A 13,236-nucleotide genomic window follows, 5' to 3' on the forward strand; every position below is an offset into this window, starting at 1 on the left:
GTGTGCAGGCTATAGTCCAATATACTCCTCTCTGAACGATGAAATAGCTAGCACGGTTAGCGGCTAATGCTAATGCTTCTCCAGCAGTGCTAGCTGGGGTAAGCAGCAGGCTACAGGCCAATAATACTAAGCGGAGTGGCTTTACTGCTCCTTACAATCGACTGGTAAAACTTATACAGAAGGCGCACAAGACTAAAAGGCGCACTGACGATTTTTGGGAAAATTAAAGCATTTTAAGTTCACCTTATAGTGCAAAAAATACAGTATGTTTTCCTGTGAAAACAAATCACTGAAAATTAGCCCCTCAACCAAATGCACCATGAATTAGTCTTTGGTACAGAATCATTTATTTAAGACAACTATAAAAACACCCTGAATATCCTGATGGTCTTTTGCAGTCAAAAAGTTGTTTTGATTGGCTTTTCAGTCGTCTCAACTTGACCTCATCTTGACCTTTACCATTTCTGCTGCCTGCCATTTTTTACCACATAAGTGGCCACCTAAAAAAAGGCTTTGCTTCTCATGGCCCCTCTCCTGCTTTGTGTTCATCAGTTATGTTAATGTTCAGACCACTAAGCAGCTGATTAGAGGAGCCTCTGGCTGTTACTAATTGTGAGAAGGTTTAAGAAGTCAGTATAAAGTATTTATAAAGCTTCGTATTATGCATCTCCTGGCCTTTCCCGATGATGATACTGAGACCCAGCCCCAACAAGCTAATTAATCTTGACTTTATTAATTGTAGAAATCACTAATACTGCTTTAAATGTTGAAATTAATTAACTTCATGCCTTTAGGAGATCAGGTTATCTTCTATTTACTGAATCTCTCACAGAAACAGAAAGTAATTACTTTGTATTCCACTGTAGATTTGAGACTGTTCTAGTTCAAAAGCATCAATCTGTGAATAAGTGTTTGTTTGTACTGTGTGTGTGTGTGTGTGTGTGTGTGTGTGTGTGTGTGTGTGTGTGTGTGTGTGTGAGTTTGTGTGTGAGTTTGTGTGTGTGTATACCTCCAGGTACATCCACTGTCTCTGGACAGTAAGGATCATCTCTATGACCTCCAGCACTAGCGACAAGCAGCGCTCCCAGCGGTCCACCTCTTTCTCAAAAGCCCTGACAAAGCGTGAGGCTTTCATAGTAGACAGGGTCACCTGGTTATCCTCCAGAGCCTGGAACACTTCCTCCGTACCTCTGAAGAGAGCAAACACACACACGCACACACACACACACATAAACACACACATACAATTAGAAAATTAATGAATACAAACATTCTGTGTGCAGTTATTAAATACAGGAGAAAAACCACAGGAGCTAATTATGGTGAATCAACAAGTTTCATTAGAAAACCACAAACACACACAGTTTTGTTTTTAAGTACTATCAGGATATAGAGTTTCATATTCTCATCAGTTCCAACCCCGTCTAATTAATATACATATTTCAATCATTGAATTCTTTTGGGAGAAATCATTTATTTACCATTTGTACATACAAGAATAAAGAGCCAAAATTAATATAAATTATGCATATAGAAGGAATAACTGAAAAGGACAAATTGATAATATATGTTTTTATTGACAAGGCTTTAATTACCAGATTTGTTAATAATAAGAGTGATCTAAATTACTTGGAATAAAATCTCTTTACAATGAGTAGCATACTTTTAAAATGTTATATTGCTTTTCCTGTATGGTTACTATTTTGTATATACACAGCTCTCAGATTCAGTTTATAAATCAGTTTCTGATATTGCTATTTATAGGTTTATGTTTCAGTAAAATGATCGTTGTTGTTTTATTCTATAAACCACAAACAATATTGTCATTTAGAGCACTTTTTTGCAGAAAATGGCTGAAATAAAAAATATATGCAGAGCTTTCAGACCTCAAGTAATGCAAAAAAAAAAAAAACAAGTTCATGTTCATATCTTGGCATGTTCTCCTCCACCAGTCTCACTCCAAAAGTACTGAATGAATGAATCATCATTTCAGGAAATACAGTTCCACCAGTACTTTGCAATAGGCATGGTCAGAACAGGTTCATGTTTATCTGTTACAGTGAGACCTATTCTATTGGCGATTCTTATCTACAGGGACTAGACAAGCTGTGTAATCACATTCTACACATCTGTGTCAGCAATGGGCACAATGTCAAGTAGCTGAATGCCTTCATTAAAAGTGATGTTCACAGACATTTGGACATACAATGGCAATCACTACACCAATACCACCTCATTGGTTTTACGTGTACTGTACACATTTCTTTGTAGTTCTTTATTTAATTACCCTTTTCCCACATGGTGGTAACAACTCTAGGACTCTATGCCATTGTTTGGATAAGAAACAAGTGCTATAAACAATATTATTGTCATTTTAAGACCATTTATGCCATAACTGCTCATTAACTTTAGGCTTTCCTTGCTGAGAGAAGTATAATGATCAATATTGAGGACAAGAATAAATGATTGGGTGTCTTTATATTTAAACGAATGAATGTCTATATACTGTAGGATAAATCGATTATGTAATTATCAGGACAGGCCTAATTGTAGCTATCTGGAACATGTAAAAACAACACACACACAGTCTTACAAACTTACAAAACTGACCACCACGGAAAACAAAACCTTCATGGTGACAGTGAAATTACATTCTATCTCCACTGTCAATTCACCCATTTTTGTTCTCTCTCTCTCTCTCTCCTTCTCTCTCTCTCTCTCCATCACACACACACACACACACAGTCCGAGGCAGTGGAGCAGCAGGAAAGATGCAGCAAACAAAAGGAAAGGACAAAGTGAACAGCAGTGGCCCTCAACCCCCTCCTCAGCATACTGCGTTACCATCGCAGCAGCCTCACGCCGCCGCAACCGTCGCCATGCCAACAGCAGAGCCAGCTTTACTGCAAAGTGTAGACACGGCTTCTGGCACCTGATGCACATGCACACACCACACACACACATACATATATGCACGCACACACACACACAATATACCTTTTTTCATTTACACACAGGATGTTTTTGCTCTCAGATCAATATACATCTCTAAGGTCTAGTGATGGTCTGGCTCCTTTCTCTTTGTCTGTCTGTCTGTAGGTATATAAGACCCGCTCTGAAGAAGCCGCAGGTGTGTGGAGAGCGACCTCTCTTTCATCACTCTCTCTGCCTTTCTCTCTTCCCCTCATCCACCCCCCTGCACTGTAATTGGAGCCTGTGTATGAGATGGCTGTGCTGGAGAACAAACTGATGGCAGGTATTCCCACACACACACACACACACACACACACACACACACACACACACAAAGATGCATCTGTTCTCAGGCTCATGATGACAACGACTATTTGGGCTATGCAGGACAGGGCTGCTACTTTAAATCATCTCAGTTCTGCTTCTAGAGTGACACTGTGTTAGACAATACAGAATCTGTACCAGGATACCAGCACTAGTGTCACATAACGATACTAAGTTTTAGAGCTTTGGTTTTAGTAGCAGAAGTTTACTTTAACTGATATACTATATATATGATTTATAATGCATAGAAATACTGTATACATCAATTAACCAAAATCTTATGCCCTACATGCAATTGATCTTCCATAGATGCTTAATTGGACTGATATTTGGGAAAAAATCTGGAGGCCAGTTCATGTGGCTGCAAACTTTGTATTAGATGAATACATTACTCCCATGACCCTCTACCACAGTAGCTCTTCTATTGGTTTGGGCATAATGACTGTAGAAAGCATGGACAGCACAAAACACCTCTCAAAAAAGAGGCGCCCAGAAGTTTAGGACCTTTGCTCGCTAATTACAATGACATATCTGTACAAACAGAAACGCCCACAGATGTCATCATGGTTTGTGATGAAGAACCAAGTATTCCTCGGTTCCCACTGCAAACGAATGTTCCTGTTTCTGGAACCAACTGATTCAAAACTAGGTTTGTGAACCAGAATGTTGCGGGATCCACGTCGGTTGAATTTTACATCCAATTTGTCTTCTCCAAATTGTCTTTGCATCTCCAGCTTTTAAAACATGTTCTGCTATATTATAAGAGGCAGGGTCATACTGAGAATTGAGTATTCCTGTTGGAAAACCAAACCAGAGAGTGTATTCACATTCAGAAAAGGTAGAGGAACTGATTACAGGACTTTATGAATGTAACTGTGAGCTGTCAAATAGCCTGTTGTGAAGACCAAAGGTGATCTGGCATTGTATAAAACAGCACTTCACAGCATGACCGATGATTTTGGTGCCGATTACGGTGCCTCTATTCACAGCAATACAGCAAACACAGCTATTTTTGACTGCATTACCTTCTTTCTGTTCATTACATGGAGTAGCTAAACTGTTGTGGAACTTAAGTGAACTGCACTTTTACTGCTGAAACATTCCACCTACTGGACAAACTGGGTTTCTACAAGAAAAATGTGCTTTGGTTCTGTGTTATATGCTCACTGAAGGTGGTCTGAGACACACTTGGACTGGAATAAGGAAGCAGTCTGCCTCTGCTCTGTACTGACACTGGTTATAAATTTGACAACATGGTGGACATGGATAGTGTTTCATTTATATATAATGTAAGGGAAAGGAACTATGATTACCTTGTTTTCTAAAGTCATTGGAAAACCCTTTTTGGATCACAGTTGGTGAGAACTAACCACTGCTGATTGAGAGCACCCATGCAGTAAACCTCAATGGTTATCTCAAGGAATGGCTTGGAAACAACCACACCTGTATAAATTATTAGGTGTTATCTTGTGAGTGTGGTAAGGCAACACATTATTGGAGTATTGGCCTGGTAGGTGATGCCAGATGAATGGGGCATTCCATTTCTGAAGTTGTCCACAGTGGACAGTGCAGTGGGTAATGATCATTATTGGCTGTGAAGAGACAGCCAACTCTGGCAGAAATCAAATCTACTGTACCAGGAGACCAGGAAATCCAGGAGACCCCAGATACATATTCCACAGGTTACTGCAACATTCTCTGGCTTTGCAACATGGGACATGGCAAAATCAGAAGACACAATTCCAGTCTCTTGACTTTTGGCATATCAGTGTATTTCTGACTAGAAAAGCCACCAAAAAATAAAACTTGGGCAGTCTTCATTTGTTGTTGCATTTAAAACATATCTCTGAAAGTCTATTATTAAGATGACATCCCTACAAAAATCCAGTCACAACTGTGCAGTCTCTAATTATGCTGTCATTATATGTTAAGAGGCAAATAAGGTAAAATATGCAAAGTAACTGCTGGCTTGATTCAGGTGTGCATAAAACGTGCAGGGAATGGATGCTCCAAGAGCAGGAATAAGAAGCAATGAACATCAGCAAAGTTTCCAAACACTAGCCCTGGAGGCTCGCCTGATTTCCCTGCTGCAACATACCTGATTCAGCTCATGAAGGGCTTAATCATTAGCTAATGATATGACTCAGGTGAGTTGGAGCAGGAAAAAACACACAACTGTGCAGCATAGGCGGGCCTTCAGGACCAGAGTTGGTAAACAGTGCTCTACATATTCACACAAACACACACACACACACACAAAAACACACCAAATGCGTACACTCCCTTACTCCCTCTCTGACAGTGCTCAGGAGAGAGAAAGGGGAGCAGGAAAAGCAGGCGCAGGTTGTCACGGTGGTGAAGGAGCGGGTGTGATTTTCCAGCATCCGAAGGGGAAAAAGAGAGCAAAGGCGAGGGAAAACGAGTATGGAGAAAGGCAGGAGAGAATCCCCTGGGCTGGAGAGAAAAAGGAAGAGAGAGAGAGAGAGAGAGGGAGGGGGTGGAAGAGGGGTATAGAGATGGAGAGATGTGGTTCACTTGACCTCCAGCGAATATATAAAAAGAGGCTAAAACTAGTGCCTCAGGCAGCTTCTCTACAAACACAAACACACACTGCATAAAATTCTAATTTACAAACACAGTTACGGAGTCCGTTTTACTCTTTATAATGTTAATGCAAACAACTTTTTTTGCAACATACAGAACAGTCTGCTGTTCTGCAAAACTCGACATGCCAAAACACTGGGTTTTGCCGAAAAAGAGGCTATAACAGTGCATCCTTAATAGCTCTTAGAGGCTACTTTGTGTAGTGTACTTCTTAGTGAGAGATTGTTGCCTGATAGACATGCCTTTGCAACCCACCCAGTTGACTGACCTTGAGGGGGGTGCATCAATGGACTGAAAGAAGCATCATCATCTAAGGTTTCTGTAAGCCAGATACCGTGCCCTTCATTTGCAGTTGTTTCCTTTTTATAATTTTATTTTTAATTTGTATCCCATTTTCTTTCCAATTTCCAAGGCTAATTACCCAACCCAGTCATTAGGACTCCCCCTATCATTAGTGATGCCCCAACATCAGAAGGGGAAAAGACTAGCACATGCTTCCTCCGACACATGTGAAGACAACCACCGCTTTTTTTTAAATGCTGCTGATGCAGCTCTGAGGAAAGCCCAGCGATTCGGTTCCGACACATCAGCTCACAGATGCCTTGTGCTGATCGACATCACCCTTTGGAGTGATGTGGGAAGAGAGTGCCATCTACCCACCCAGAGAGAGAGCAAGGCCAATTGTGCTGTCTTAGAGCTCCGGTAGCCGATAGCAAGCTACATGAACAGGATTCGAACCTGCAATATCCTGATCATAGTGGCAGCGCTTAGCCCGCTTCATTATCAACTTCATAAGGTTCAACAAAACCTCCTTTCTTCTTTATGCCCTTACCCATGTGTTAAATTATAAACTTTTTTTCTGGAGGTTTAAATTACTAGGGTCAAACTGACCCCAAAGACAAAGGGTGTTAGTAAATTTGATGATAACAGAAGGGTTAAGTAAAATAACTACTAAAATAGGGTAGTGCTGCATGTAGTGTGGTTCAATTCTTTCTCTGGTCACAGTTTATGAGAAGTTTGGTGGGCTGGTGCTCGGGTGCTTTTGCAACCACCCAAAAATCACAGTAGAATAATTTACTATTTCAAATTGCCCCCTGGGTGAATGTAAGTAAAAATAATCATGTGTAGTACGCATACACTGACTGGTGCCCTGTCCAGGGGGTATCCCTGCCTTGCGTCAATCCAGGTAGGTTCAGGAACTCTGAAAGAATCTAATATAGAAATGGATAAATGAATAGATGGCAAGCTACCAACATATGCTTCTCTAGTTTTACCACCAGTCCGCAGTGTGCTTTAAGTAACAGCAGTAGAATAAATATAAATAATAAATATAAAGCATTAGAACATACATTTAAAAATATATAGTACACTGATTCTAAAAGACATCTGTTAAATAAATAGCACGTACACACACAAATAGTTACTTGGTCCCATTCACACTGAAAAGAATATGTAAGGGTAATCCATATTACACACATTTTTATCAGCCGATGCCGTCTCATTGCACGAGAACAGGGTGTTTTACGTTTGTGTGGAGAAGAACTGTTGCTTTAAAAACTCTTTATGATGAATAGTAGAGGAAATTCGTTTAACCTTCAGCTGCACTGCACTGCAATATCTGCATTCAATTCCAGCCTGCTTCTTTCATACCCGCTTTCGAGTACCTCCCACAGTGGCGTATGGTAAGCAATGCAGGCAAGAGAGGCAATGTGCTTCAGTAGCAGACTGAGAGAGCGAGCTGTATATGGTCCCTCACACACACACACACACACACACACACACACAGCAGGACACAGAGCACTGCTCTCATTACTGCTCTCCAGAAGACTACAGCTCACTGAAACTCCTATTCATCACTACATCTGCAAATTATGTGTGTTTGTGTGCATGTGTATGTGCGTGTGTGTGTATAAGTGTATGCGTGTGATTATGCATACTGCCTGAGTGATCACATGTGTGTAACTCTGCGCCTGAGGGCATGTTTGTGGAACGCACCGATTGTGAATGTGTGTGTGTGTTTGAGTGTGTGTTTGAGAGTGTGCGTTTGAATGTGTTTGTGTGTGTGTTGATTGAAGGCTCGTCTCAGAGGAGCAGAAGGTGAGAGACATGCAGAGGAGACTGACAAAGAGCTCACTGCACTATAGTAGCTCTAAACACATCCCAAGAACACACACATATACACACACACACAACCTGATTTATATGCACTAAATACAACTATTTTTTTTTAACACACACACAGTTTCTCCATCTCACTGCCTCTCTCCCTTTCTTAAATTCAGTAGAAATTTACTAATCTGATAAGGAATGTCCTGTGGGGCATCCTCTAACATCTACCAGCTCTGAAATGTCATCATGGTGGAGAGAAAGAGGATTTTATTGGCACCCTGTGAAGTTCTACAGAAATCCATGCCCAAGAGTGCAAAGGCAATTCTGGAAAATAACGGTGGCCACACAAAATATTGATACTTCGGGTTTATATATGTATATAGAAACTAACCTCATTAAATAGACTGACTGTTGAGGAATTTGCCGGTCCCAGAGCCTCTCGTGAATCATTAGGCACAGAACGAGAATACCCCCTGGACAGGGCCCAGTCTATCCCAAGACTCCACATTGACCTCTTCACTCTCAGACTTAAAACTATAGGGCAATTTGAGCTTATGTGGAGGCGGGAGGAAACCATGGCACGCACAAGGAGCTCAAAGAGATATGAGCAGAAACTCCCCGTAGGCAGTGAACGGATCGAAGAATCGAAGACTAGAAGAATCAAACCCAGGCCCCTGGAGCATGTGCAGCACACACACACACTGCATGTGGATCCATTGTGGAACTCTTAATCTAAACCAGATACAAAAATAAACTGTCCAAGAAAGGCTTTCTACTAGATTCTGGATTCTGCATTGCTGTGAGAATCTGATTGCTCTTAGAGACAAGAGTGCTCAGAGGTCAGAATGTTGGATGACTTCTACCCCTAACTAATTTCAAAAGAACTGAATGGAGCAGCATCATTCCAAAAAAGACAGTACTACTGCTCCACAGTTCAATGCTGGTAGCAGTATATTCTTCTAGCCCATGTCTGTCCATAGGCATGGTTCCAGTAGGTTCATGTTTATCAGTTAAAGTAGCTAAAGGAATTTATTAAATATATTACAAGTGGTGTCCACGAACATTTTAATTAATCTGCTTGCATAAGGAAGTGAAAATTCAAAGGTTTGCTAAATTGGAGTTCAAAAAATGATTAATAGAACCAAAGAAAAGGGAACCTAGTAGACCACGAGAAGTGATCCCATCAGATAAACAGCAAATACAGCGTTTATCTGTAAGAAAAGCAAAGCAAACTACTAGAGCTCAATGATTACCCCGAAATCCAGACCACAACATTGTCAATTGTTTTAGGGATGATGACTTAGGCTATCATATTATGATCTTTATTAATCAATTTATTAATTATTTCAATACTTTCATTAATCATTTTTTGCTCAGATCAGATATTGGTGCTTTACATTTATAAACATAGCAACCTGCTTCTGTCTGTAAAGCAAACAAGTATGTCCCTAAAACAATGAGGACCCTCAAAACAGAAACAATAGGAATGGCAAGCGTAACCAGCTGCATGTGAACAGGAGTCAGAGAGTCAGAATAGATAAAGACTGGCCTAAATGCATTTGTACAGGCATAAAAACTTACATAACACGGTACAAATTCACACCACATGCCCACAAACCAATATGTACAGTATTTGGTCTAGGAGCATATAGCTCTGAAAAAAACAAACACTTAAAAATAATGACTTTCTTTGATTTTACCAATTTTTGCATCAGGAGTGGCATAAAGTTATCCAAAAGCAGTGTGTAAGACTGGTGGAGGAGAACATGCCAAGATGCAAAGAAAAACCAGGATTATTGCACCAAATATTGATTTCTGAACTCTTAAAACTTTATGAATATGAACTTGTTTTCTTTCATTATTTGAGGTCTGAAAGCCCTGCATCTTTTTTGTTATTTTAGCCATTTCTAATTTTCTGCAAATAAATTCTCTAAATGACAATATTTTGATTTGGAATTTGGGAGAAATGTTGTCCGTAGTTTATAGAATTTTCACACATGGATTGTTCACCACAGAGTCCAGAACTTAACCCCATTGAGAATCTTTGGGATGTGCTGGAGAAGTGCTGCTTTGTGCAGCGGTCAGACTCGATCATCTTGTGACACAATCAAAGCTAAAGGTGGTGCAATGAAATATTAGAGTAATATAACTAATACTCCCATGAGATCAGAAAGAGTATGAGGAGAAAAAAGGGTAGATCAGTGCATCATCCCCAGCATACACAACTCAAGAGACACACCACAACACATTTCAAAGGCTGCAGAGTAATCAGTACCAAATGGCTGGCAGGGCTGAGTTTAGACTAATGGAGAACACAGCCATGAATGACAAAACCTCCACGTTTACACAGCATAGTGGTTCTTTTCATCATGAGCACAATTCAATAACTGATTTCAATAGGGTTGTTGTGTAAGAGTTTTTTTGTGTTTGTGTGTATGTGTGTGTGTGTGTGAGAGAGAGAGAGTGTGCGGGTGTCTGTGGTGTGTGTGGGAAGGCACATTGGGCAGGCCATGTCATTTCCATTCTTCCACAGCTGGATGGCGTGTTTATCAGTGAGAAATGAGTACTTTCACCCATTTCTTCCTTTTGTCTTGCCCTTTCTCCCTCTCTGTTCTTTTTTCCTTTTTCTCTCTGTTCTATCTCTCCTTCCTTTGTCTTCCTTTACTTTCTCTTTGAACATTTATATTTCTTTCACTCTTTTTTTCCCAGAGCTTTTTTCTCTCGTACACACTTTGCTCTCTTTCTCTTCGTTCCTTCTCTTTCTCTTGTTCTCCCTTTTCTCTTTGCTCTCTTTCTCTCCATTCCTTCTCTTTTTCTTGTTCTCCCTTTTCTCTTTGCTCTCTTTCTCTCCATTTCTTCTCTCGTTCTCTTCACACATTTTCTTTTCACCTCTTTTTACTGCCCTTTTATTTTTTCTCTCTCTCTCAAACTCCTTCTCTCCCTTCTCATTTCTGTTTTTCTCATATTTTTCTTTGCCCCTTCCTCTTTTTTACACTTTCTCATTCTGCCTTTAGGAACCCTTTGCTTTCTTTTACTTTTTTTACTGCCCTTTTTCTCTATTTCTATCCTCATCTCTCTCTTATTTTCTCTCTGGCCTGTTTTCGTTTTCTCTCACTTTGCCCACTTTCTTGTTTTTTATTTCTTCTTCCACTCTCTTGTTCTATCTCTCTTCTTATCCTTTCTCTCTGATTCTGTCTTTGCCCCTTTCCTTTATCACTCTTTCACTCTGTCTCTTGTCCCCTACTCTTACTGCCCTATTCCGTTTTTCTCTTTGCCCCCTCTCTCTCTGCCTTACTCCTTCTCTTTCTCTACCTCACTACTCTCCCATTCATTCTCCACCCTCTCGTATACCCTACTCACTCTCTCTCTTCTTTCCTTCTTTTTTTCTGTTGCTTCTCTCTCTCTCTACCTCACTACTCTCCCATTCTTTCTCCACCCTCTTTTATACCCTACTTTTATACCCTTCTCTCTCTCTCTCTCTCTGTCTCTCTCTCTCTCTCTCTCTCTCTCTCTCTCTCTCTCTCTCTCTCTCCAATCAGTGGGTTTGGCTTTGGATGCTAATTGAATTGGGCTGCAGGTCTAATTCTAATCTGCAGCAGATGGCCAGAACATTCCAGCTTCCTCCAGCAGCAGCAGCAGCAGCGGTGAAACAGCAACCTAAAATCATCCCTCTCCTTCTCTCTCCTCCACTCTCTCTGTCTCTATCTATCCATCTCCATGTGTCTCATAAACACACATGCATGCGCACCTTGGTAGACACACGGGGGACGTGCACTGGCACTAGGTGGCAGTGTTGTGCTTCGCAGTGGCGCTGGCCTGTCTTCACTACAGACATAATAAAGACACAAATCAATGGCGATAAGTCGGAGAGAGCTGCTCGACCTGGGCTGAGTTATAATTTGAGACCTCACATTGCATTTGGAGAGTAAACACTGTAAGCACTAAATCACACAGGGAGACAAGCGTGCACACACACACACACACACACACACACACACACACACACAAGCCTCTCTAATGTGATAAAAGCAGAGCACGGGGAGAACATAACCTCCCTTAATGACTATCATCTCCAAGATAGTCCAAGAGAGTGTTTATCTACCCAACGGTCTGTGTCTGCATGTCCAGTAATAAGTGCCATGAAGAAGATTATGTATAAGAATAGCAAAACATGCACAAGGTGTGTATATAGTCCAGCATATTAAGTATAACACATGAAGTTTGACACTGTCTTTGACACATGACAAACTGTCTGAATCATATACAGTTCTGGAAATAAATAAGAGACCACTTAAAAGTGATGAGTTTCTTTGATTGCCAAATTGAAAACCTCTGGAATATAATCAAGAGGAAGATGGATGATCACAAGCCATCAAAGCAAGCGGAACTGCTTGAATTTTTGCATCAGGAGTGGCATAAAGTTATCCAAAAGCAGCGTGTAAGACTGGTGGAGGAAAACATGAAAATGTAAAAAAACTGTGATTAAAAACTAGGGTTATTCCACCAAATATTGATTTTTGAACTCTTAAAACTTTTTTCAAAAACTGGAGTGTTCTCTTATTTTTTTTCCAGAGCTATAGAACAGCAGAGATTATGCAGCTTAATTTTGTTTTATCAAATCCATCTTGTCTGAGGAAAATAAAGCAAAGAACATTGTTATTGTTATTATTGTCAAATTTTAAGACCATTTACTGCCATTGTTTTTATGATTATGCAAAAGATAAACTGAATTTAAATCACAATATTTTAAAAGACATTGCAGGTCATTGCATGACTGACTAAACTATTGGTGAAGTCGCTCATATACAAACACAAGGTCAGCAAAAATGATTGATGTCATTTCCACATATTGTACAGTAATTATATTAATTTAATTATTATGACAGGCCTAATCAAGGTTAATAAAAATAATTCATCTCTGTCCAGAGAAGGCTTTATACTATACTAGATACTAGATTCTGAAGCACTGAAGCTGTGAGAATTTGATTGCATGGATGTGTGTTGTATAATATTTACCTCACCTTGAACTACCTGATGAATCACTGGCATCCCACTGCTCCAAAGCTCAATGGGTGACCCATTAATAGGTTAATGTTCATTTGCTCTAGAGAGTCCTATTATATTGGCAATACTTTTCTATAGGATCTAAACAAGTTACAGCAATGCATTTAGGGGGCCTTTCACATATTTCAAGAACATAACCCTGGGTCTTCCCTATTAAAGACT

The 13,236-nt window shown here is 40.2% G+C and overlaps 1 protein-coding gene across 1 annotated transcript in view; it reads right to left on the bottom strand.

Annotated features, from left to right (window-relative positions):
* dnah2 (dynein, axonemal, heavy chain 2) overlaps positions 1–13,236 on the bottom strand; it is a 210,302-nt gene that overhangs the window by 103,114 nt on the left and 93,952 nt on the right. Inside the window, exon 29 of the mRNA XM_049482490.1 lies at positions 1,010–1,190. Within this exon, the coding sequence (XP_049338447.1) occupies positions 1,010–1,190 (181 nt within the window). The remainder of the gene's footprint in view (positions 1–1,009; positions 1,191–13,236) is intronic.

This window comes from Astyanax mexicanus, chromosome 8, assembly GCF_023375975.1.
Source record: "Astyanax mexicanus isolate ESR-SI-001 chromosome 8, AstMex3_surface, whole genome shotgun sequence".
NCBI lineage: Eukaryota > Metazoa > Chordata > Actinopteri > Characiformes > Acestrorhamphidae > Astyanax > Astyanax mexicanus.